Source organism: Theropithecus gelada, chromosome 9 (assembly GCF_003255815.1).
Source record: "Theropithecus gelada isolate Dixy chromosome 9, Tgel_1.0, whole genome shotgun sequence".
In the NCBI taxonomy this organism is placed as follows: Eukaryota; Metazoa; Chordata; class Mammalia; order Primates; family Cercopithecidae; genus Theropithecus; species Theropithecus gelada.
In genome coordinates, this window is record NC_037677.1 from 39,835,079 (window position 1) to 39,858,561 (window position 23,483).

Here is a 23,483-nt window from a genome sequence, read left to right on the forward strand (position 1 = left end):
AAGTCCATGTGACCCAGGCTGAGGGTCCCACGTTCGGGGAAATGCCTGGGAAGGGGAAAGGACAAGGGTAGCCTGTGGCTGCATCTGGGGCCTTCCAGACTGACCAAGGCCGGTCGCTCCTCCTCCCCATCAGCTTGCCTGGCTGCAGCATAGACTTTGGCCACTGTCTGGGAAAGCTGAGCATAGCCACCGGTGCCAGCCACCATCCTGAGCTCTTGACCTTTCCCTCAGCTCCTCCCTGGAGGCTGGCCATCTTGCTCAGGTCTGGCTGGGAGCATCAGCCTTTAGGCCAAGCCAGCAGCAGCCAGAGTGGACTGAGGCCTCCACCTGGCAGGGCAATGGGGAAGGCATGGAGAACCCTAGAAGGGAGGCAGGGGTTCCTATGGTTACAGGATCAGGTTTGGAGCCAAACAGACTCACATCCAAATCCTCACTCTGTCACTTCCCAACTGTGTCCATTTTTGGAAAGACTCAGCCTCGGCTTCCAGTACTGATTTTGTGAAGAACTCCACTCGGTGGTGTCTCTTTCCTCTAGGGCCCTGGCTATGTCCTGAGGTCTGGCCAGCCACCCGCTGCCGCATGTCAGGCCTGTGCTGAAGCACCAACAGCAGAGATCTGTTCCAAGGCTCAGGAATGGGACCTGCGGCCGCTGTGGTCATCCCCTGGGGCCACCAGCTGCAAAGCCCAAACCAGCTGTGTCTGTCCCAGTGCTGGCCTGCGGTTTGCACAGGCAGCATGTGCAGGCCCCACTGGGAGCAGGGAAGCCTCGGAAGGGAATGCCTCTAGGTAAGGGATAGTTCTTTAATTCAGGCTCACAGGGAATAAACACTGTAGTGTTTCTCATGTGCTGGGACTCCAGGGGGAAGGGCCAGACACAGGGGAGTCTGCAGAAGGAGTAGGGCGGGTAACTACTGATGTACAAATATTGGAGTGAGATGGACTTGGGCACCAGTGTGACCTTGGGTGTGCAAATGAATGCACAATCCTGGAGGTAGTTTCTGTCTTCATTGCAGAGATGAGTGGAGAAAGCGTCCAACATAGTTTCCTACTTAGCTATTGTGCCATCATTCCAAAATTATTGTAGTACCTTCTATGTGCCAGTCACAGCAACTGATAGGCAAACACAACAGACCAAGTCCTCCCTTGCTGCACAGCACAGGGAAGCAGGCAAGAAATGAACAGATGTGCTGGGCAGTGTGATGGAGAGGAGCAGCAGCAGGAGGAGGCTGGGTGCGCAGCAGCAGGGGAGGAGGGGGCTTCTGCAAAGGCTTTTCTGACAAGGCCATGGTGAGCAGAGGCTGCAGGAAGGGAAAGGTGAACCACGTGATGATATGCAGGTCAAGAGACCACCTGCTGCAAAAGTCCTCTGCCAGGGGTGGGCCTGTCCTGTTGAAGTAAGAGAAGGAGGCCAGTGTGGCTGCAGCAGAGAGGACTGAGGTCAGAGACATGCCAGGCTGGTGGGGCAAACTTTTGTAGGCTGTTACGTCGCATGGGCTGGGAAGCCACTGGAAGGCTTGAGGAGGTGGGCTGCAGCCAGCCATCATCACAAGCCACTTCAGCTGCTTCTGAAAAAGCCTGAGGGTGGACAGTCAGGGGTTAGCACAGTGATTTAAGCAGGAGACCCCTGTGACTTGGACCAAGACAGTAACAGTGAGAAGTGATTGGATTCTGGAAATCTTTTTATGATAACTAACTGGTTTTGTTAATGGTTTAGCTTGGGGTTGTGTGAGAATAAAATCAATCAAAGATAAATATAAGGGCTTTGGCGTGAGCCACTGAAAGGATGAGTTGCCATTTGCAGAAATGGGGATAAACAGGTGGAAATTCAGAGTGTCATTCTGCATATGGTGCATTTCAGAGGAGCAGCTGGGTGTACAAGTTTGGGCTGGAGACAGCACTCTGGAATTCCTTCACATTTCCATGGTGTTCAAGACCAAAAGAACAAGTGAGTACAACTGGTGCTCAAGAAGAGCTAGGGGTCAGGTGCAGTGGCTCCCGCCTGTAATCCCAGCACTTTGGGAGGCTGAGGTGGGCGGATTACCTGAGGTCAGGAGTTCGAGACCAGCCTGGCCAACATGGTGAAACCTTGTCTCTACTAAAAATACAAAAATTAGCCAGGCATGGTGGTACACACCTGTAATCTCAGCTACTCAGGAGGCTGAGGCAGGAGAATCGCTTGAACACAGGTGGCAGACGTTGCAGTGAGCCAAGATCATGTCACTGTACTCCAGCTCAGGTGACAGAATGAGACTCTGTCTCCAAAAAAAAAAAAAGAAAAAAGAAAAAAGAAAAAGAAAAGAAAAACAAAAACAACAAAAAAATAAGATGAGCTAGAAGCACTGAGCCCTGAACGCTGTCACAGTGAGCTGTCTGGAGGAAAAAGAGGAAGCAGCGAAGGGGAATGAGAGGGTGCGAAGCAAAGAAACGGGCAAGAGTGGCCTCCTAAAGGCCAACCAGAAAATGTGCTTCAAGGAGGGCGATCAACAATGTCAGGCGATGCCAAGGGACCGAGGAAGCTTAGCATTGATAACTGGCCTTTGGATTTCCCAGCACGGGGCTGACTGGCCTCTTAGTGCCCGAGCAGCTGCAGCGCATGAGCCATAGGGTCAAAATGCTATTGGGCGTAGGCTCAATGAAGGGAGAAGTGGAGAGACAATGGGCATGGGGAACACAGACAACCCTTTTGAGGGCTTGTGTGTGATGAGAAGCTGGGATACTACAGAAGATGCAGTGGGATATAGCTCAGAGATCGTTTTCAATGGTGCTTTGCTTTGTTTTTGATAGGAGATATTATAACATGTTGGCAGGTTAATGTAAGCAGTGAAAAAATTATGATGTGGTGAAAGGGGAAGTCAGGAGAGGCATCCTTGTGCAGGTAAGGACTGCTTGTCTCTACGTCCCAGATGCTGCAGGCCCGGGAGGGGGGTGACAGCAGCTACAGTGCATATATATTGGATGAGTGGGTGGACAAGAGGTGAAGCTTGTGAAAACCCCCTTCTTCTTCTTCTTCTTCTTTTTTTTTTTTTAACTTTTAAGTTCAGGGATACATGTGCAGGCTTGTTGTATAGGTGAACTCGTGTCATGGGGGTTTGCTGTGCAGATTATTTCATCCACACGTATTAAGCCCAGTACCCATTCGTTATTTTTCCTGATCCTCTCCCTCCTCCTACTCTCCACCTTCTGACAGGCCCCAGTGTGTGTTGTTCCCCTCTGTGTCCATGTCTTCTCATCTTCTAGCTCCCACTTATGTGGAACATGTGGTGTTTGGGAAAACCCCCTCCGTAATGCTCCCTTTCATTCTGTGACAGAGGAAGCCAGATCATGAGCTGCAAGTTGACAAAGGAGAGGAGGAAGAACGCTTAAGGAAAGGCAAGAAAGTATGGAACAAGCCCCATACTGGGCTGAGTAGAATCAGGCAGCTGAGTATGAATTTTGAGAGTGGACAGCAGGGAAGAATTTTTTCTAAGCTCCGATCAGCTTTGGAGGTGCAGGTGCAGGTGCAGGGTGGACTGAGTGAGACTTAGCTGGGGAAGGTTAAACAGCAATTGACAGCTGGGTCCTTCATTCTAGGCCCGGGGCTCTTTCCACTCGGCTGCCAAGTCCACAAGCTCCACTTGCTACCCCAGGCCCCTCCATTCATAGCAAGAATAGGAGGGTTGGGGAGTTCAGAGGCTTCACCTATGGCTTCACTCAGCTTTGTTTCTGTTTGGTTTCATGGGCCAAGAGGTGGACACAATTCCTTATGCTCTTACATGTAGCAAGGCAATGGCCTTGAAATCCGAGAGCAGCTAAGATGGGAACCCCAGGGTTGGGGTCTGACTTGACCAGAGGCTGCCGCCCAAGGCCTGGTGCTGCCTTGCAGCCTGAAGAGTCAGCTTACTCATTAAGTCTGTGAAACAACCATGACTAGGCACTGGCAGGAAACCCTGAAAAGGCATTATGGAGCTTCCTCCTAGTGGGGGATGCCTAGGAGCGGACTCCACCTGAGGACAGCTGAGGATTTAGCTGTCTCCAGTTTGCTATGCTCAGCAGATACACAGACTGTGTGGTGGGCCCCAGCCTTCCCTGTACACACCTGTGGCTGTGCCAGAGCTCTCCTAGGCTGACAGATGTTCACCTGTCTCTCCACAGCTGATGCTGGGCAGGCAGGGTGGGTGCTGCCTGGGTCCTGTGTGCCTTATGTGGAGGCTTCAGGAATGCCTCTGGGTCTTTGATCAATCCTAATGGGTAGCAGGCACGGCTAGGGAATCTGTGTGGTCTAAATGAGGGGTACCCAGCTCCTAGGCTGTAGACCTGTAGGGGTCCATGGCCTGTTAGGAACTGGACTGCACAGCAGGACGTGAGCTGTGTGTGGGGGAGCACTACTGCCTGAACCCCGCCTGCTGTCAGATCAGCAACAGCATTGGATTCTCCTAGGACCGAGAACCCTATTGTTAACTGCGCATGCCAGGGATCTAGACTGTGCACTGCTTATGAGAATCTAACTCATGCCTGATCCTCTGAGGTGGAACAGTTTCATCCAGAAACCACACTCACCCCACCCTGCACTGTCCGTGGAAAAATTGTCTTCCAAGAAACCAATCCCTGGTGCCGAAAAGGTTGAGGACTGCTCGTGTAAATGGTCTTTCTTTGGAGCTTGCAAGTTGACCCTGGTGATGATTATTTGAGTGTAAATAGCAGAAATCCTCATTTTAGCTCCAAGAGGATTTACTTGGAACACACAGAACCCAAGGCAAGGAGTGCGGCCAGACCTCACCAGGGACCAACGCCCTCCGAGGTTCTCCAGGCCCTCCATGGGCAGCCACAGGTTGCTTCCCTCTAGGGCTTCCTGGTCTTGCATCCCCACTTCTCTGAATCTGTTTCAAGCAGTGGAGGCTCCTTCCGCTTCTGTCTCCCGGCGGCCCACACTCCAGAGTGCCCAGTCCTCAGCTGCAGGCACAGAGAAAGGGAGCAAAGCCTGATGCTGTTGAATCACAGCCGTGTACTCCTGTGACAGAAAATCAGATTGGCTTGCAATATGCATCTGGTGTCCACTTCATGCAATCAGCCGTGCTGAGGGAACCCCATCACTGTGGGGGTCCAGCTTTCTCAGCTGTGTTTGTACCTCCCACAAGTGATGGGAATGAAGAGGCTGCAACCCAGTGCCCTCTGCCCCCCGTGCCAGACTCCCTGTGTGAGCTACACCTCCGGCTTCTAGAATAAGTCCTCTTTCCAATTCACAGGAGGATACCACCTGGGCTCTCCATGCCAGCCCTCATGGGCTCAGTAGACCACTCCTCCAAAGAATTCACTTTTCTCAGGTTTCACCTTCACAAGCACTTTTTAAGCGAATCCTCACTGATGCCTAAATTAGGGGTCTTTTCTGTTTTATGCTTCCCTGATGCCTGAATACATCACAATCTATGAAAATACCCACTTCTCACACGGCAGTCGTCAGACTGCAGGCTTCGTGGAATTAGAGCGAGTGTGTCTTGCTCCCCACACTCCTGCGGTGCAGGAATGGCATTGCAGCTGTTGTTGGCCGAGTAAATGACGGGACAGTGCAAGCATGCCAGGGCTCAGGCTTTCTTTCTGATGCCAGGTCATTTTGAAGGGTTGCCCGTTGTTGATTCCCAGTGCTAGGATACCAGTGTGGTGTGCTGGAGACACAGGGGATACGACCCAGTGACTTCTCCCCATCCTTTATCTGAGGGGCAGGCTCAGCTTCCAGATCACTTCCTGCTCCCTTGGTCTCTGAGCTTTGTTAAGGGGCTCAGCAGAGGCAGATGTGGGTCTTATTCTAGCTCTGTGGACTCCAGGAAACAGGAGGTGAAGAGAGGGAACAAAATGGGGAACTTTTGGGGTGGAGGGGTGGGCTTTGTCCTGTCCCTCATAAGCTAGCTGCTTCCACACACTCTCCCAGTCTAATCCTCCTGACCCTTGGCAATAATAAGCTTCGGTGTTGCAGCTGGGAGACTGGAACTCACAGAGATCAAGGGATGCATCTCAAATCACAGAGGGAGCAGAGAGTAAATGGGACGCAAGCCCCAGTCTACTGATCTTCCACGAAGCCTGCACAGGTCCCCTGACACCATGCTGCCCTTCCTGGCCTGCTCTAACCCTTCTCCCTTTACCAGTCCATCTGCAACTTAGCGCCCACATGATGACCATCCCATTAAGTCACGGGAAAGTTTGGCACGGGATGATGTGATCACATCTGGACCAATGGGGAAGAGGGCTTGGAGGACCGGATAATCTGACTCAGACATTCGGAACTTTCGTGCTGACCTCTCCTTTCCAGCAAGGTTGACTGTGGATGACAGTGAATGTGCTAGAGAGTGTTAAGGGCTGACCTCTGTGAGGACCAGAGTCTGTTTGCCGGGCTCATCTCCTATGCCCCATGTCCAGGACAGTGCTGGCTAGTCATTGCTAGATGACAGAATAGTGTCTGGCTTCCAGCAGGGTCCCTGTGCAGAGCAGGAAACACACAGAGCATTGGTCCTCAGCAATTATCATCAGGGCCAGACCTCTGTTGCATTCTCCCAGGACTGAGAAGGGCAGTGTGGAAGTTTTCCTCCTCATAGCTGTCAGGAAATACCTGAGACCCTTGCACAAAACCATCCCTTGTGGAGTAGAGGAGATGCTGGCCTTTCAGAAGCAATTCTAGCGAAACCAAGGACACTCAGAGAAAAGGGAGCACCTTTCCCTGCTAAGGATCAGCTGTCCAGAAGAGGCAAGTATGCCTCCAGAGTTCTCAGCTGTGATTAGCATGATTACAATGCCCTGTTTTCCATGAACCACTGTAGCCAGGATTACACAACCCTCAGGTTTGGGTTTGAGGGGAAAAAACCATGTCCAGAAAATTCCAAGTAGTAACACTAATTTCAAACTGTTGGTGGCTACATTTGAGTACAGATCTTTATTAGGAAAATTATAAGTGCATATACATTTTTTCATTGGTATGACTTCAAAGTAGAAATTGTTGTTTCTCAAAGAGTTGTTTCTTATTGATTTATTTTTTAAAGCACACTGCATATAGGAATCGGCCTTCTCCTGGACCATTTTCACATTATCTGGGAGATGCAATTGAAACAATACAATATACAGTATTCATCACATTTAACACTGAATTCTTCACTGCTCAGAGACTGAGAGTTCAGCGAGGTTGCAAAATAACAAATTTTCTACATGGTTTTGTCAGTGGTCTGCTTAGGGGATTTGGAAGTTTCTAGGGAGTATTTCCCAGGAATGAGGCTCCTTCAGAATGGGTCAGGGAAGCTCTGTAGAGGGATCAGAGCACTCAAATTCTCATCCAGCTGGAAAAGGGTGTAGCACCTGGGAAAGGTGATCAACTCCCAGTCAGGGAGCCCACGGTGATAACATCAGTCAGAAGATCACACCATGGAAGGGTCCAATGAGATCCAATGGAAAGACTTAGAACGAACATCTAAGGTTGTGGGTCGTGGGGGAGTGGGGGGAACTTTCTGCTATTCAGCCCCTCTGCTCCAAGCTGAACCTTTTGTCTCAGGAAGTAATCTCTAATAACAAGCAGAGTGCCCTCTGGAGCCTCCTCGCTGGTGTCTCAGTGCCTGGACAGAGGGGGACACACAGTAGCACAAACACGTGGCACAGACTCAATCCCAACACACAGCCAGTCCACGAGCCTCTGGCCCCTTCCTCTGGGTCCTGATGCAGAGCTGGCAGTGAGGGCCTCCAAAGAGGTTACAATGAGCCCAAGGGAATGTCAGGTAGAGGCAGCACCAGGTCCCAGGACAAATGAGGGAGCCCTACTCAACAGCTCGCTGACACACTTGACTAGCAGTTTGAAAGCAAAAGGAGATTTGGATTACAAGAGACTTTTCCCTTGCAAAGGAAGACTGTATTTAAATGCATATTGCTTTAGCTGGGCAGTCTCCACCAAGGAGCTGATTGTTAGCAGAGGAATTGTTATGCAAATAATCTTCCCTGCAGTTTCTATTCTTATCTATTTTCTCCCATGAAGGAGAAATAGAAATGATTCCTCTCCTGACTGTAGTCAAGATTTAGGGTCATGTTTGTTTCCTCAACCAAGAATTCAATGGTCTAAGTTCATGGATTGGGGGCAGGTAAGTCCAAGTTCTACATGACGACAGATTTTAAAATATCTTGGATTACCTGGATAATGACTGCACCACTGAAAACTCAATTATACTGCTATAGTGAGAAGTTAATTTCAAAAGGTTTTGAAAGAGTTCTGTATCTTTATAACTAATAAAGATCCCTCAGGCTCTAGTTTTTCAATGTAACATAGCAGGATTGAGGATTTTAATTTTTGTTTAAGGAACAATTTTGGTTGATGGATTTGCCTTCTGCCATGAAGATCTAATTTGAAATACTTATGAAAATACTTAACACATGTTACTAATAACTCTACAGATTATTAAATTCAAAAACATTTACAATTCAAGATTACGCCACTATAATTTACTTCCTACTTCCTACATGTAACATATAGCTTCCTTGCTTTGACTTCCGTGTTTTCCACTTTCTTCATTAATTTTTTTTTAAACTGGGGTCTTTAATCAAGGGGGAAAAGTATTAGTAAGACTGAATGAAAAACAAAACAAAAACCCGCAAGTGCTTGCCTTTGTCAAAAGTGAACATTTTAAGTGGCTTAGTAGAGCTCTACTGACTGTCCTCAGTGGAAGGGGAACACTCCAAATGTCAGGCAGGTTGACTTACTCTTTGCACAGCACATCGCTCTCTTAGAGAAATGTCCTGTGGGAAGGGCCCGAAGCACAGGTGACACGCAGAGCAGAGAGGGCCCAGAGAGGAAGGCAGGAGATGATGGCAATGCCAAATGGTGAAGAAGATGAGGTAAGATGTGAATTGGGAAGAAATCTTCATGTCCAGGATTGATTATTTTACGGGCTGGGTTTTAAAAACCAAAAACAAGTTGTGAATGCTTGTTTTCCGCAAGCACTGCTGGGCTTGGCCCTAGTTTGAAGGTACTGACAACTGAGGGAGCACTGATGGGGCAGCAAGCCTCTGGGGTCAACCCTGGTGCACACCAAATTCCCTTGGGCTCTGCCCATGGACCCAGCATGGTTTTGTGATCAGTGGGGGAACCAAGGTAGTTCACCCCAAAGGAACACGGCTCTGATCAGGACTGCACTCTAAGGGGAATCTCCTCGCTCAGCGGCTCCATAGGGGGAACAGTGCATGCATCAAGACACTGGTCACAGAGGAGGATGCTGGCTTCGAACAAAAACACAAGATTGGACAATGGACAATATTTCAAACAAGACACAGATGTGCACAGTTTTCAGGTAACACAAGACATTTTCATTTCCTGCTTGGTGCACAGTTTTTATGAAAGCTTTGGTCCTGAGAGTCCTTTTGCGGGGCCATGGAGACAGTCGTGGACACACATGATGACGGATGAGACACAGAATGATGAGCAGAACGTGGAGGATGTGGAGGTGCTCGGGATGAGGGCTGGGTCTCACTCTGCCCTGACCTCACACTGCTGCCTCAGCTCAGGGTAGCCCTGCTGCCCTCCCAGAAGAGGCAGACTTGGCTCCCATGTGGATGGAGAAGTGGGTGAGCCTCCCGTGTGGCCCTCCACCATCCCATCCCAGAGAGAAGCCTTCACTAGGCTTTGTCCAGGTTGACTGGTCCTGGCACCCACAGGCATCCCTCCTGGTGGTTCTCCACCCTAGGGCTGACCATGGGGGCGAGGTTCCTTCAGCCCAGTCTCCCTAGCTGCACAGCTCAGAGAATACAAAACCCAGGAGCCCTGAGTCAGAGGAGCGGCTCCATGGAAAGACACTCTAATAAGGCAAGTACAATAATGGCCTTAGTCTAAGCTCCTATGTGTCACCAGTGACACTGAATAATCAAACTAAATGAAAAATAAATGTCATGTATTTTGCTACATAATCAAATGGTGAAAATATGGCAAAGTGTGCAAAACAAAGCCCTTGGCGATGCCTGGGACCCTGCCCTGGCAGGGGAGGCTGTGGCAGGCCCTTCCCTAACACTGGTTTCAGAGCTGGGCTCCTACTGTAAGGGTTCCTCAGGCGTCTGACCCTCTCACATCTTGAACCTCCTGTTGACAAGAACAGAGGGAAACACCATTAAGGGAGGTTCCCCCCACACCCAGCTGGCTCCTGCAGGGTGACTGCCTGCGCGGAGGCCCTGGGGCCACTCCCTACTTCCAAGTTGCCACCTTGGCCATGCATCTCCCTTCAGAGGCCCTGGGACAGCAGAGGGGAGGGGAGTGCGAGACGCAGCCAGGCTGAAGCGGAAGGACCCATGGAAGGCAGAAAGCAGAGAACAGACACGTGGCAGACGTATGAAGGCACAGAGAGGCCCATCAGAGTGGTCATACGACGGGGACAGGGCACACTGCTTACCCGGCACTGGCGTGGGACTGAGGCTCAGGATGCTGCTGCCCTGCATCCTGGCCTCGGCTCTCCCAAGAGACACTTTCATGGCTTCCAGTAACCCCTCGCCCTCGGAGCCTCTCAGCCAGGGGCCACGCCACTGCAGGTGGCCCCAGGTGGGGCTGCTGGAGGTGGCACAGGGGTGGGTGCACAGGCGGCCAGGACCTCCCAGGAGGAATGCATGCTGGACAGAGTAGTGACCATGGCGCACCCCTCATCTGGCTCCGACTGGTGTGAGCACTTCCTAGTTTCAACCCACCAGGAATCCCGGTCAGGCTCTTCGCTCTTCCATGGCGACCCTGTCTTCAGCAGTGGGTGTACCACCTGCTCCCAGGAGCTTCATAAGCCACTTGGAAGCCACAGTGAGCCCCCAGGGCATGTGCAGTCACATCAAGACATCAAGACAGGACAGACCTTGCAAGCGTTCTCAAGGTGGGACCCACTCTCAGTCCCTGCAGACCCTGCTCCCCAGGAGTGGGACGGGAGGGAGGCAGCATTGCTTGTCACTGCAGCAAGCAGTTTGTATCCTCAGGCAGCCTTAGCTGGGCCCTCTGTCCCTAGGGAGCCAACAGCTTTTCATGTTGACCTGGACAGACTGGCCACCCCTTCCCAGGCACAGAGCCCTGCTGCATGTGGAGTCCGAAGAACACAGCCAAGTAGGGGGGCACAGGTTGGCCCTCTTGGGGTGCTTTTGTCAGAGTCCCATGGACCACAACGGCTACTGGCTTCCACGGGAAAGATGGCAGCCCCAGGCAGCCCACCCAACAGCCCTGTGCCTTAAGATGTGGGGAGGGCAGAAGACTAGGGCACCCCTGTATCCAGGGCTCAGGCCTGTTACCCCCAGTGCTGGCAAGAGGAACGTAGGCCTGGAGAGTTGTCCAGATAAAAGGGATAGTGGCTGGAAACAAAGGCCTTTGGCTGAAGCATCCTAGGATGCCTCCACAAGGAGGAGAAGGCATGGCTCTGATCACAGGGAGCTCATTAAAGCTCAAGGGGAGACGGCGCTCCGGGTCGGGGTGTGTCTGACATGCAGGGGTCTTGGTGGGTTTTCTCCTGAATTCCATGTGCTCCATCCTCCAACCACTTCCTCTTTTTGCATTTATTAAAATTATGACCCAGGTTCGGGGTGCAGGGTGGGCAGGTGTTTATGTGAGGTGGAGAAGGGCTGAGAAATTCAATGCATCCTTTTTCAGAGCACTACTGAAACGGGGGCCTTGCTCTTCCATCCTCCCAGTCCAGATTAGAGAAACTTGGCAAAAAAATCTCACATATACATCTACATGGGCAGGGACGGAGGGTGCAGGAAAGTTCTAGAGCTTAAGTGGTATTTGCTTTAGGCAGATAAGGTATTTCCCATGAATGAGGACCGAGGCGGCTGCGCCGTGCAGCCGGAGCACACGCCATCACACAGGAGGCGGGAGGGGACAGGCTGGGATCCCCAGGGATTCAGGACCCTTGCAATGTTCCATAGCACATCTGTCCTCCACGTGGAGGACCTGTTTAAAGACTCTAAAGAGAATTGCCCAAAAAGGAGCTCCCTGAGAAGTGTTTCCACATCTGCTCTCTGAGAACGCAGCATTCCCTCCGGCTCACCCCACACAGTTTGCAGAAACCCACCCGGGCTTGGCGATCAAGCCACTCCCACAACCCAGGAAGGAGAGGCTGAAGAAGCCCCTTCCCAGGTGGCAGAGTGGTGGAGGGAAAGGCAATGGGTATTTGGAAAAAGCTAGGGCCCAGCCCTGAGGCTCAGTCAGTTTTCACCTTTCCTGAGGGCCACAGAGGGGTGGCACACCCCCTTCCTGGCAAGGCCACCTCTACTGGGCTAGCAGGTTGCCCTGCACACTGGCCAAGTGGTTACAGCCTGGTCTCCACAGGAATGCAGACTGTAAGTGTGTGGAGCTGGTGAGCTCCCCAGTGAGCATGGGCCTTCTAAGAGAGGAAGTGGAGGGTGGGCTGAGGGGCTCAGCAAACCTGGGCATTCCTGGAGCTCCCAGCCTATTCTGGACAGAGTCCTGAGCACACAGGCTCCACGTCACAGACCCCTGCCCCAGTCTCTGCACAACTACTTTCTTCATAACTTAGCAGACCAATAAGGGCCTTTAAAAGCACATAAATACAGAAGCCGGTGTGGCTGGCAGGGCAGCAAAGCACTGCTCCCCCACGGAAGTCTGAGACCCTGCCCGGTCTGCATGGGGGTCTGTCCTGGAGGAGGATTGAGCAAATTTACAAAGCGCCGAGAGCAAGTGCACTGTGGTCCATCTCGAGGTGGCAGATAACTAGTTTTTCCTTTTCTGGGCAGCCTTTCTCTTCTTCTGTCGCTTCTTTTTTCCTATCTTTTCTTTTTTCCCCACTTTTTCTTCTCTGCGCCCCCTTAGATAAAATTAGTAGAACCATTAATAATGTGGAAATAAACAAAACTTCGTCTCAGTCTGCATACGATTTAACACTGGCCCATGTACCAGTTAAACTGTGCTTTCAGTCTCAGACCTGGAGGCCCCTGGTCAAAGCACTGTTTATCAGTGATTTACTAAGATAAATTGGACATTTCCTTCCATTCAAACAAATGTTCCATGGGCTCCTAAAACACCTTTGTGAATGGGTTACAGTGACTGCCAATCTGCCAACCTGAATCTGGTTCCCACTGGGGACAAGGAATCCACATCTCAGGGTACACCCAGGGCCAGGCTGGCCATCGTGGTCCTTGTCACCTTGCCCTGCCCTGCTCTCATGGGACTTTTTCTCCTCAATGCAGGGCTGAACTCTTAGCTTTCTCTAAGAAATGCCTGCATTTGGACATTTGGAGGCTGCGGGCCCCAGGTTCAGACTGCCATTTGGAAGAGGAGAAAAAAGGCAGTGGTCCCACCTTCCCCTTTCTAGATGCCTGTGAACCCTCCTGGGAATGAATGCAATTGTTCTGGAGAGCAAGGGAGAGAGCTGGTTAGCAGATTTTTATTAGAGCAACTGGCTCGTGACTGTCACATTAAAATGATTCAAGCTGAATGGTATTTAATGATTTATGGGGTGAGGCCACCTGTCCCTGTGAAAGCTTGATATTAACCATGGCCTGGAGTCATGGGAGTTTTACATGGGAAAATGTGAAAGGTTGATATTACTAGGGTTGAGTCTCTGGGGATTACATGGGGATGTTAGGAGAACCGAGGAGGAGGAGGGAGGGAAGAGGAATTAGTGAGTCAAATATTATTCTTCAGAAAACCAGCACTACTATTTCAATTGGGTTAAAAAAAAAAAAAGATTCAAAAACTTGAGCTGCAGATCTAATCTGCTCGTGAGAAAAAGCCCATACACTGTCACACATGGGCTGTGAGAAGGGGTCTCAGGCACCTGACCACAGGCAGGCTTAACTGTATAAACCAGAAACGTCTATGAGCTCCATCACTAACAACTAATGAATTTTATTTCAGGTAAATAAATTCCCACATACAGTAGGAGGTTTATACCATGAAACAATTAGCATTTTATTGCTAGTGCATATAATGTCACATTTGATACAATTTTAGTACAAGTGAAAAAATACACTGTGGCTAACATTGAAAAGCTGCAATCACATTTATATATCATATATATTTCTTTACAAATTGCCAGTAGTTTGAGATAATAGAGAAGTATAAACTACTGACATTCATATGGCTCCACTTCAAATATATGAATTGTTCGACTATAAATATATTCTGAAATACATTTGTTTTCTAAAGAAACGTAAAAAAAATGTGCACAAAAATATATATAAAAATGCCTTGCAAAAAGTTACAAATAACACCAGGACCATCTGTGGATCGCATTTATGCATGGAAATGTCATCTTGCCAACAGTTCTGATTGGAACCTGAAACCCTGCTGTGGCTTCAGGGGCGGGCAGTGGCAAGATGCTGGTTTATTCATTGATTTTTTCACTTCTGATTTCAGAAACCTCAGAGTTTGTAGTGCCTCCATGGCATACATAGGCTTCAGAGGCAATCACAAAACCAAATCGCTCAAAGCGAGCTCTCAGATTTAAAATTGCGTTTGATTCTGTAAAGACTTGTCTTTTGTGGGTAAGCAGGGGGACCATCACACATCCCCAGGACAGGGCCAGCTCCATTTGGGAGGAGGCCAAAGATAGATCTCACAGAGGGCCCGAGCTGGGGGGCAGGCCCTGGGAGGAGAGGGATGCAGGGCACGAGCCCCAGCGATCACCCTCTTCCCGGCTGGTGCGGCGCTGATCAGGCTACAGAAATGAGAAGCAGAAGCAGGATTAAGCATGCTCTCGGAGTCGGGGAGAGGGTGGGAATAGCTGGGAGAGGGGTCTCTGAGCACAGTCCCAGTGACAGTGGCTTCTACATGGAGCCCACAGAGCCAATCATTGAGGTTGAAAGAGGAGGTGAAGGCGGTGGCAGTACCCAGCCCCAGTTGGTATCTGAGAGCCACAGAGGCTTTCCTCCTGGGAGGGGCGCTGCTGCAGGAGCCTCAGCGTCTGGAGGAAGGATACTTTTTGTAACTCCCTGTTGAGCCACCACCTGACTGTGCCCAGACTCCCCAGGGGAGCAGAGGAGATGCTCCAAACAAGCCAAATTCAGATCTTAAAGTAATCGCTGGTTTAAAAAATGAGAATGAGAATGATGATGATTGTGATGATCATGAAGGAACTAACTGCTTGGAAATGCTGTTGATAATACAATTTCTTTCTTAGAAAAACCCCAGTAATAAAAGCTCCAACGTGCACGGGTACAGGGCATGGATGAATACAAGCTGCAATATCATACCGTACGCTATAAATGCGGTGTCTAAATGCTGGCAAACCTCAGGCCCGATCCCAGATCAATGTGCCCACCCCACACACACACCCGGTCCTCATGATTAAGGCCCCCTCCCCCACATCTTTGCCCTTTCATCTCTCACAAAGTTTTAGTTTTCCTCAAGTGGGTCTAGCGGAAAGTCCTTTATGGCTGTTGTGCTTACTTGTTTAAAGCTTTCTCCAGGTACTCCTGAATCCACTTTAGCTTCGGGTCAATGCACACTTGTCTGTTGTTGTTCTTCAGCCGAGCTCTGTGAAAACAGAATGGCAACAGTGTGCGGCTGCACAGGAGGAAGGCGCTGCTGCCACGTGTGCATCCGCTACCCCAACACCCATCTAGGGCCCTTGCTGGCACCCCGTGCTCCACTTGGCATGCTCAGGCTCCAGAGGTGCTCGCGATGTGCTGGGGAAAGCTCAGCGCTGGCAGTGCAGGAAGTTCCATTACAGAGACATGGAAATGTGAACAGAAGTCTTTCCGTGGCAGTGCAGGGGGAATTCATTTAAGGGAGCATTTGAGCTGTCTTTGAAGGGTAAGTAGGAGCTTGGAGAGTAAATAAAGGGGAAAGGAAAATCAGAAGCAAATACGCCAGGGGGGTTACAAAGCATGCAGAGGACACTGAGGAAGGGGAGGATAGGATGCTTTAGGCGCCTGTGGAGGGGAGAATGGAGAGCAACCGATGAGAGGTTTATTTGGATGGGTCATCTTGATAGACATAGGGCTGACTTAAGGATGGGCGTGAGGAAGCCTGGAGGCAGGAGGCCTCCAGAAGTCACTGCAGTCTGACTGGGAAGGTGACTAGCCAGGGAGGGGAGGGGCAGTGCAGGTGGCTTACCAGAAAATAGTTTCTAGAAAGATTTTACAAGTTCACTGAATGTTTCTTGGTCTCATTTGTTTTTAAGTTCACACTCTCAAGAGCTTCCCTACAGGCAAACTCCTGGGGAAGGCCTGATTCATCTCTCTGGATCTCTTGCCAGAAAGCCCGAGGTGCCAGGGAATGTCACACAGCCCAAGTACTTAAGGGTCTTGAGGACAGCTAAGCCCCAGCACAGTGGCTCAGGGGCACCCAGGGAGTCTTCAAGTCCATTAGGTGAAGAGGGTTGCAGAGGTGGGTGTGGCTCGGAGCAACCCACATTGGGGTGCAAATCTAGGCCCTGCCATTTGTTAATTTAGTGTCTGTTTAGACCTGAGAATTGTATTTGGCATCTTCAACTTCAAGCAGGTCCATGCTAGCTAAATTCAGTATCTTTAAAATACTCTTCACAAGAGATAAAGTATCATGTTGTAGACAAAGTACTGAAAATATATTCATCTTCTAGGGCCCTAAAATATACTGTAAATAACAAACACATTCAAGGCAGTAAAGGGTGAACTCAAAACTAAAAACAGTTTTCTAAAATCAAAACTAAAAACTGTTGGTGTCGGGTGGAAAAGTCTTTGGGAATTTGTAGCTTTGGTTCCAACTGCTGTCCCCACTCCATTTTTTGCACTAGGACTTCTGAGCAATCAAATCCTCTCCAAGAGACTCCCCGAGCCCTTGCTTCCCCATGTTCAGACACAGGACCTCGTGAGCATGAGAGGGCCAAGCTATAGGCTTTCAAGCACATGGCGTTCTTCCTGCACTTCTTGCGGTTTTCTGCACCCAGCTGAGATTCTCCTGTCTTGTGAATGTGTGATTTTGGTCTTTGTTTCCCAAATGAATAAAATCAAATGTTAGCGGCTGCCATCCACACCAAATAACACCAAAACCTCATATGCTGTACTTGAGAAAATACAGGTAAGTGAGCTGAAAATGTTGAAGTTTCACCCAATGGTTAAAGAGGACTTAAACTGAATTTAGGTCTTGTAAGTTAATGTAGGGCATCGGATCCCCGAAACTGGCAGGCCATTTATCACTGTTATTAGCTAAGGGTTGGCTAATTTAGTAGGCTTCAGTCAAAACCTTGGCAAAGCCCATAGTTTCTCCAACAACTAGCTGTGCTGTGCTGAAGAAAGGAGGTTTGGAAAGAAGAGAGAACTACTACAAGCACAGCAGGGTGTGCAGGCCAAGAACAGCTTTTAAAATTCATGGCTGGTGGCACACTAAAGGTCCTCATGGTAAAAAAAGCTGCCACTAATTATGCCAAGTTCAAGGTTGGACACTTGGCTTATGTTACTTCTACACCTTTAACAAGACTTGGGTTAGATGTTACTATGTTCGTTAGATGCAACTTTGTTCGTTAGATGATGTTCAAGACTTACACAATCTGAAGGGCACAGTTCGGAGTGTTGAGAATTTTGAGATGCTTGACGTTGGCTCTGGCAACATGGCTTTCGAAGAATCGGCATGGGCATCTGTAGCTCAGGCTGACGGGCTTCCCTAGAAGAGGTAAGGAGAACAAGGCACTTGAGTACCCTACCAGATTTTGGTAATGTGTGCCTGGGTCTGCAGCAGTTGGTGCAGCCATTAAGGATCAAGAGATGGCATCACCGGGGTGAGTTCCAGGTTACTGGTGCATTTTGGGAAAGGCCATCTCCTCAGGCAGCACAGTGAGTTCTGGCTAAGCTCAGACTCAGCTTCTACAGGGCAAGGAGACCAACAGGCCTGGGGAGAGCTGGACCCTAGATGAGGGGGGAGATTAAATTAGAAGCCACCTGCTCAGTGTCTTAAGGTAAAGGTAGTAATTATAGGAGATAACGGTTTCAGTCCAAGGTACTGAGATTCCCAGTTACTCTTTGTAAAATAAATTCCTCAAGGGACAGCTGAGAAAGATCTCTTGACTCAGGGAAAAGGAAGGGGGACAAGAGGCTCCAGGCTCTCTGGCCTCTCTCCTCTGGCCCAGGCCTCTAGCCAGGAAGCACAGTAGTGCTTAGGAATGCTGCCCTCCCCAACCCACAGCCCCCTCCTCACATTCACCTAAAGCTCTGGAAGGCACAAAAGAATCCTGGCTGGCTTCCTACCTGTGAGTCCCCTGAGAGCAGGCCAAGGGCCCACCTTCTGCCCAGCACTTCCCCCAAGGCTTGGAGATTAGTGGAGCTGGAGTCAAATGTGGTTTTCATTGCCTAGGCAGGGATTCTGTAGCCTCAGGAATTGTATTAAGATCTTTACAAAATCACCAATTTACAAAATGCCATAATTGACACTCATTAGTGTAAATTAGCAAGGGGCTCCTGCAGAACCCACTGCTCAACCTTTAAATATAGAATTGCAAGCCCTGGAGGGCTGGGATTTGTGTGTGCTTTTTGTTTTTTTGTTTTTTTCCTTGCAGATTGTATCCAAGCCCCACTTAATACCCCAAATTATTTGAACTTGTGGATCCTTTCATCAGAGGTTAAATGTATGTCCAAGAATATTTAGTCCAGAGTTTTTTTTTTTCTTTTTTCTTTTCTTTTTTTAAGCTTGCCTGTTTACAAAGTTCTGAGAGGCCTCTGTCTGAAGTTCTGCACCTTTGGGAAAGAATGCTGGGGAAGCAGGAAGAAATCTTGAGTAAGGGGCTCATTTTATTTTATTTTTTTTCTACAGGCTGCAGTCAATTGAGGGATGATGTGGACTAAGAACAGCAGTGTGTATTTAGCCACCAAGTTGCAGGAAAAGGGGACCACTTGTCTCCCCACTTCCTTGTCCCCGGGACCAAATGCAACTCCCTGAAACCCAGGAGAAAGCCGAACATCAGGTTGCTGGTGACTCACGGCACTGGAGAGACCCAACGCAGCCTTCACTTTTGTACCTGATCTAACTCCAGAAAGGCACCTCTGGGGCTCGTTTCCAGCTGCTGCACTGGGACCCTGCAGGGGAGGTCAGCACTGCACTGTAACCAGATCGCCTGGGAAAGCCACCACCAGGGCCCCGGCCTGCAGCCTGGGTAACTGAGGAGCTAAACGCTCCTCTCTGAGTGTTGTGCCTCCAGGTTTCCCTGGATTTCTTTTGGGCCCTTCCAAGCTGAGGCAGGGGGTGGGTTGGGGGTGGACAGGAGAATAGGAGCCCAGTAGTGAGGCACAAGCCCCCCTCCACCTCGCCCCCAAGCAACAGTGAGCTTGAAGGTATGCATCCAAGGGCAAATGCCGCAGCCGCCCCCGCTGGGGTGGGTGGGGCTGTGACTCTCCAGCGCCCAGAGAAGAGAAGCTCCTCTGGCTCCCCTAATCAAGCAGCGGTGATCAGGCCAGAAATCAGAACCTATTCAGAGCTCAACACACAGGCGCTCTCTCCTCTCCCCCTACACCCCCTGGGATTATCCGTTTCCTTCAAAAGCAATTCTTGTTTCTACTCTCAGGACCTAAGGCCCGCCTGTCAAGCAGCGAATTTCAACAGGTCTTTTTAAAGTGACAGAGCCCCCAGGTGTGCTTACCAAAAGAACAGGGTTTCGTGTGCACCTCATGTGCTCTTTCCTCCAGCTTTTTGTCAGTAAGACTAACTTTCCCAACCGTTCTGGATGTAAATCCGTGTACTGGCAAGAATCCTGACTGGCTCTGATGGTACCCCGGATTTGGGACCCAGTGAGCTTGGCTCCAGGAGTTTTCAAAAAGCCTTCCAGTCTAATGCAGAGACAGGAGCCCAGCTGACCCCTCCAAGCAGGCTTGGGAAGGGGGCCCACCCTGAGTTTAACCCCGGGAAGCCCAGGAGCCCAGCTGCCTGACGGAAGTCAGCCAGTGGGGGAGGGGGCAGGACCCCTGGCCGAGCTCTCTCTGTAGTTCAGCTTTAGGACTAAGTGTGGGGCCAGGGGGAACATAGGCACAGCGAGGTGAGGTGGGTGGGTGGGGGGGAACAAGCATTCTGGCGATGTGTACAAGGAGAAGCAGACCTGCCTGGAGCCTGGCCCCTGCCCTGGTTACTTGGCTGCCAGTGGGGCAACTCTGAGGGCCATGTCACCCTTCCCAGGCCAAGAGGAGTCTGGGACGGACCCCACGTCTCTGTGCTTCCCCCAGGTCAGCTGCACCCATAACTCAAGGACTGGGGTGCCTCATTCCAATCCTCTCTCTAGCCCTCTAGGGGAGGGGGCAGCACCGTTTCCCAGAGCGGTGCACTGTGACACCTCCACCCTCATCCCACCTCTCAGTCAATAACCGCCCAAACCAGAGCCCTTATAGGAACAGAAGAATATCCAGCAATAAAATCTAGAAACATGCCCCATGACTTGGGGGGGTCAGTGTGGAGACACTGCCTCAGGGACTTTTCAACAACGACAAACATTCCCAATTGCCTTCAGTCTGTGTCCTGAACACTTCTCAGGCAGTCCGCCACGACCCCGGGCGGCCCAACCTCTCCTGCGCGGCTAAGCTGCGCTGGCCCTGCTCACATCAGCGCTTAGTCCACGGCCAGCGAGGACGCCGGGGCCGCGTCTGCACGAACCCAGTCGAGGGCCTGAGGCGCGCTGGGCCCGCACAGCCCGCGGCTGCAAGAGCACTCAGGGTGTCCTTCAACTCTTTGCAGGAAACTTCGCAGCCAAGGAAGCGCAGCGGCCTGAGCCACAGGGTTTCGTCTCGTGTGTTCAGAGGCAATAGTTTATTTTGGTTTGCAGCGGTGTCCTATGACAGGGCAGCGAGTTTCTCTTCAGCGAAAGAAAAGAAAAGAGCCCTCTCCCAGTGAAACGGGACACCAAGGTTCCCAGTGGCTTAGGGCCTTGGAGATTGAACTTTGCTGCAGCTCTCATTCCGGGGCAAAGCGCTTGGCCGGCTGGTGACAAAAGCGCCTGTCTGCAGGTGTGTTTGGGGATCTGGGGAGGGGGCGTGGGAGGCCCGGAGGGTCCCTAGGCTTCTCTCGGGTGAACCCGAGAAGAGGCAGGGAGGTAGAGGCTGGACGCGCGCCCAGATCCGCGTCGCTGCGGACCGCGGAGCTGTGCAGAAGCGCGGCCTGGCGGGTGGCACAAGCCCGACAGCTGCGCCGCGCAGCCCGCCTGCGCCTGGCCCAGAGCCCCGCGAGGGTGTGGGGAGAGGATAGGCTACGCAGGGAGCCGAGGCTGCGCGGCTGCATCGGACCTCACAGCCTCGAGTCGCAGCATGAGGCGAACTTTGCAAAGCGCGCTCTCACCATGCACCGCCCGACCTCCAGCACTGTGCTCAGCTGGACCTCGGAGCGCATTCGCCGCTGGAAACCGAGCCCCGCGCGGGAATGCAATGGCTGGGGGTGTGGGCGGGCAGAGGTCTGGGATCCGCGACTCCCCACCTCCGCGCCTTCCCGCGCCAGCCCCGAACGCTCCCTCGGGGCATTCCTGCCCAGTGGTCCCGCCTGACCTCGCTCTGCAGCCAGTCTGAGGTCGGGCGGTCGCTCTCTGCAGGTCACAAAGCCTCGGCGCAAAAGTAGCTTTGGACTCGACACCGCCGGAGCTCCCAGCGAAGCGAGTTGCCTCCACCCCCACTGTGCCGGGCGGCTCAAACTGCGGGCGCAAGCAGAGGAGTTGCGGCTCTGCGCCGGACTGGAGCCGGAGCCCAGAGCCTTGCCAGGGCCTCCCCGCTGAGGGCACTCACCGTCGCTGAGGCACAGCGTGGTCAGCACGAGGGCCAGCACGACCACGACCTTGGCGTTCATGGCGCTGGCTGGCGGGCTGACTAGCGCGGGTCGCGGGCCGGACGCAGAGCGGGCACTTCGGCTAACAGAGAGTGAAAGTGCGGCGGTGGGAGGCGCGCGCCGGACGCTTTACATGCGAGAGCCAGGCGGGGCGGGGCCGGGCGCACGGCGAGGGGCGGGCCCGGAGCCGAGTGCTGGCCGTGGCCGGGGTCTCTGACGCTCTACTCCCTCGGCGGCGCCCCCCACCCCTCCCCCTCGCCCCTCCTCCGCGCCCGCTGTGCTCCGGGGCCGCAGTGCGCTTCGGCCTTTGACCTCAGGCTCCGCTGGGCCACGCACCGCAGGCCCGGTCTGCAGTGAGGTCCGCAGCCTGGGTGACGCCGGCTTGTTGTCCCTGTGACAGGGCCCCGCTGGAGAGACTGAGGACCTTAGGAGGAAAGTGGGGCGCGCGTGGAAAGCTGCAGGATGGGGCCTTTCAATGGCAGGAACTGAATGAGAACCAATGAAAAGCAAACGAGTTGCTCCCGGGGCTGAGGGACTGCTGGCGGCGGCGGTCCAAGGCAGCCGAGGGGGTCCTGCTTTCTGTGCGTGGGGGCTCAAGCTTGCAACCTGCCCGGCTAGCGGTGCTTGGTCCGCGGGAATGAGACCGGTCTTTGCAGTCAGCGTGGCTCGGACTCCAAGCCCATGGCGCCACCAGCCGAGCCTCAGTTTCCTCACTTGTACAAAGCAGAAGGCGCCGGCGGCCGTCAGTAAACGGGAATATAGCTTTTGTAGCTCCGACCTCTCAACTGTGAAATGAGCTAATCACAGGCCCACCCCGCGTTGTGGGACTGGGGAGATTCAATGAGACCCGCCCCACGCCGCGAAGTCCTCTGCATCGTGTCTGACAGGCAGACAGTACTCAATAAATGGAAGCTGTAAGTCCTTTAAACCTAAGTATTTCCTGCCTTACCCAAGAAAAGCTCCACGCGACCCAAATTGCTGAGACAAGAACTCCTCCACCCGGACCTCCACCTCCTAGGACAATACTACTGGCATCTGCCATTTGGGTCCAGAAAACTCTTCCCATGGAGCCGTCCCTCGGCGTTGCTTAGCTCTCCGGATACCACCGGGACACCTCAGATGGCCCCAGCCCGGCGGCGAAGGGAGGGTGCGGGCCGGCACCCAGGAGGCGCGGGGGTGAGGAGAGCGCCCCTTTGGGCCTCTCTTTGTGGCCGCGGGCTGCCCCGGCCACCTCTCTGTGTCCTTCCCCGCACAGCGTCCAGCGGAGTGGGGTCAGTCGCCGCGTGCATCCAGGGGCCTGCCCTGGGCACACGTCCCTGTCCCTGGGGAGTCCTGGCCATCGGGGAGTGGGCTGGCCCGCCAGGCCTGCGGTCAGAGGCTCCATTAGGCGGGGGAGGTCAAACAGGAGGCCGCGAGGGCTCCGGAGCTCCGCTGGTGGGAATGGGTGTTTTCTGCGTGTTTTTTTTCCAAAACCACTTTGGTCGTTAGATGGCTGTGTGCCGGCACTCCATCCATCCATCCATCCATCCAACCATCCATCCACCCACCCACCCACCCACCCACTCTGGGCACTGGGCTTGGAGTTGGGAACCCCACTGACTTGGCCCTTGCCCTTAAAGAACTGAAGGCAGTGAGGTCCAGTGAAGAAGGCAGCTGTCGGGCGTCCGCAGGTCTTTTCTGGGCTGGACGGGTGATCCTGGCCGCGTACTAGCAGCAGCGCTGGGGCTCTGGCGCCCCCTGGTGGCAGCGCCTCCCTCCCGGCTCCCAGAGCTCTGGCGAGCTCCATTCCTGCGCAGCTGGTGAAACC

The 23,483-nt window shown here is 52.2% G+C and overlaps 1 protein-coding gene across 3 annotated transcripts; it reads right to left on the bottom strand.

Annotated features, from left to right (window-relative positions):
* Positions 1–6,879: 6,879 nt before the first annotated feature.
* On the bottom strand, positions 6,880–21,823 carry CXCL12 (C-X-C motif chemokine ligand 12). Of its 3 annotated transcripts, none has more exons than XM_025396948.1 (4): positions 21,637–21,818; positions 17,437–17,554; positions 15,362–15,448; positions 6,880–10,069 (listed from the first exon to the last, which is right to left on the bottom strand). In XM_025396948.1, exons 1-4 carry the CDS (start codon positions 21,695–21,697, stop codon positions 10,054–10,056), a joined length of 282 nt encoding a protein of 93 aa, XP_025252733.1. In that variant the 5' UTR covers positions 21,698–21,818; the 3' UTR covers positions 6,880–10,053. The 3 variants fall into 3 exon arrangements, with proteins under 3 accessions (XP_025252733.1, XP_025252732.1, XP_025252731.1); XM_025396947.1 differs by lacking the exon at positions 6,880–10,069 and adding an exon at positions 12,611–12,776 and having other exon boundaries at positions 21,637–21,823; XM_025396946.1 differs by lacking the exon at positions 6,880–10,069 and adding an exon at positions 12,746–14,630 and having other exon boundaries at positions 21,637–21,816.
* Positions 21,824–23,483: the final 1,660 nt, after the last annotated feature.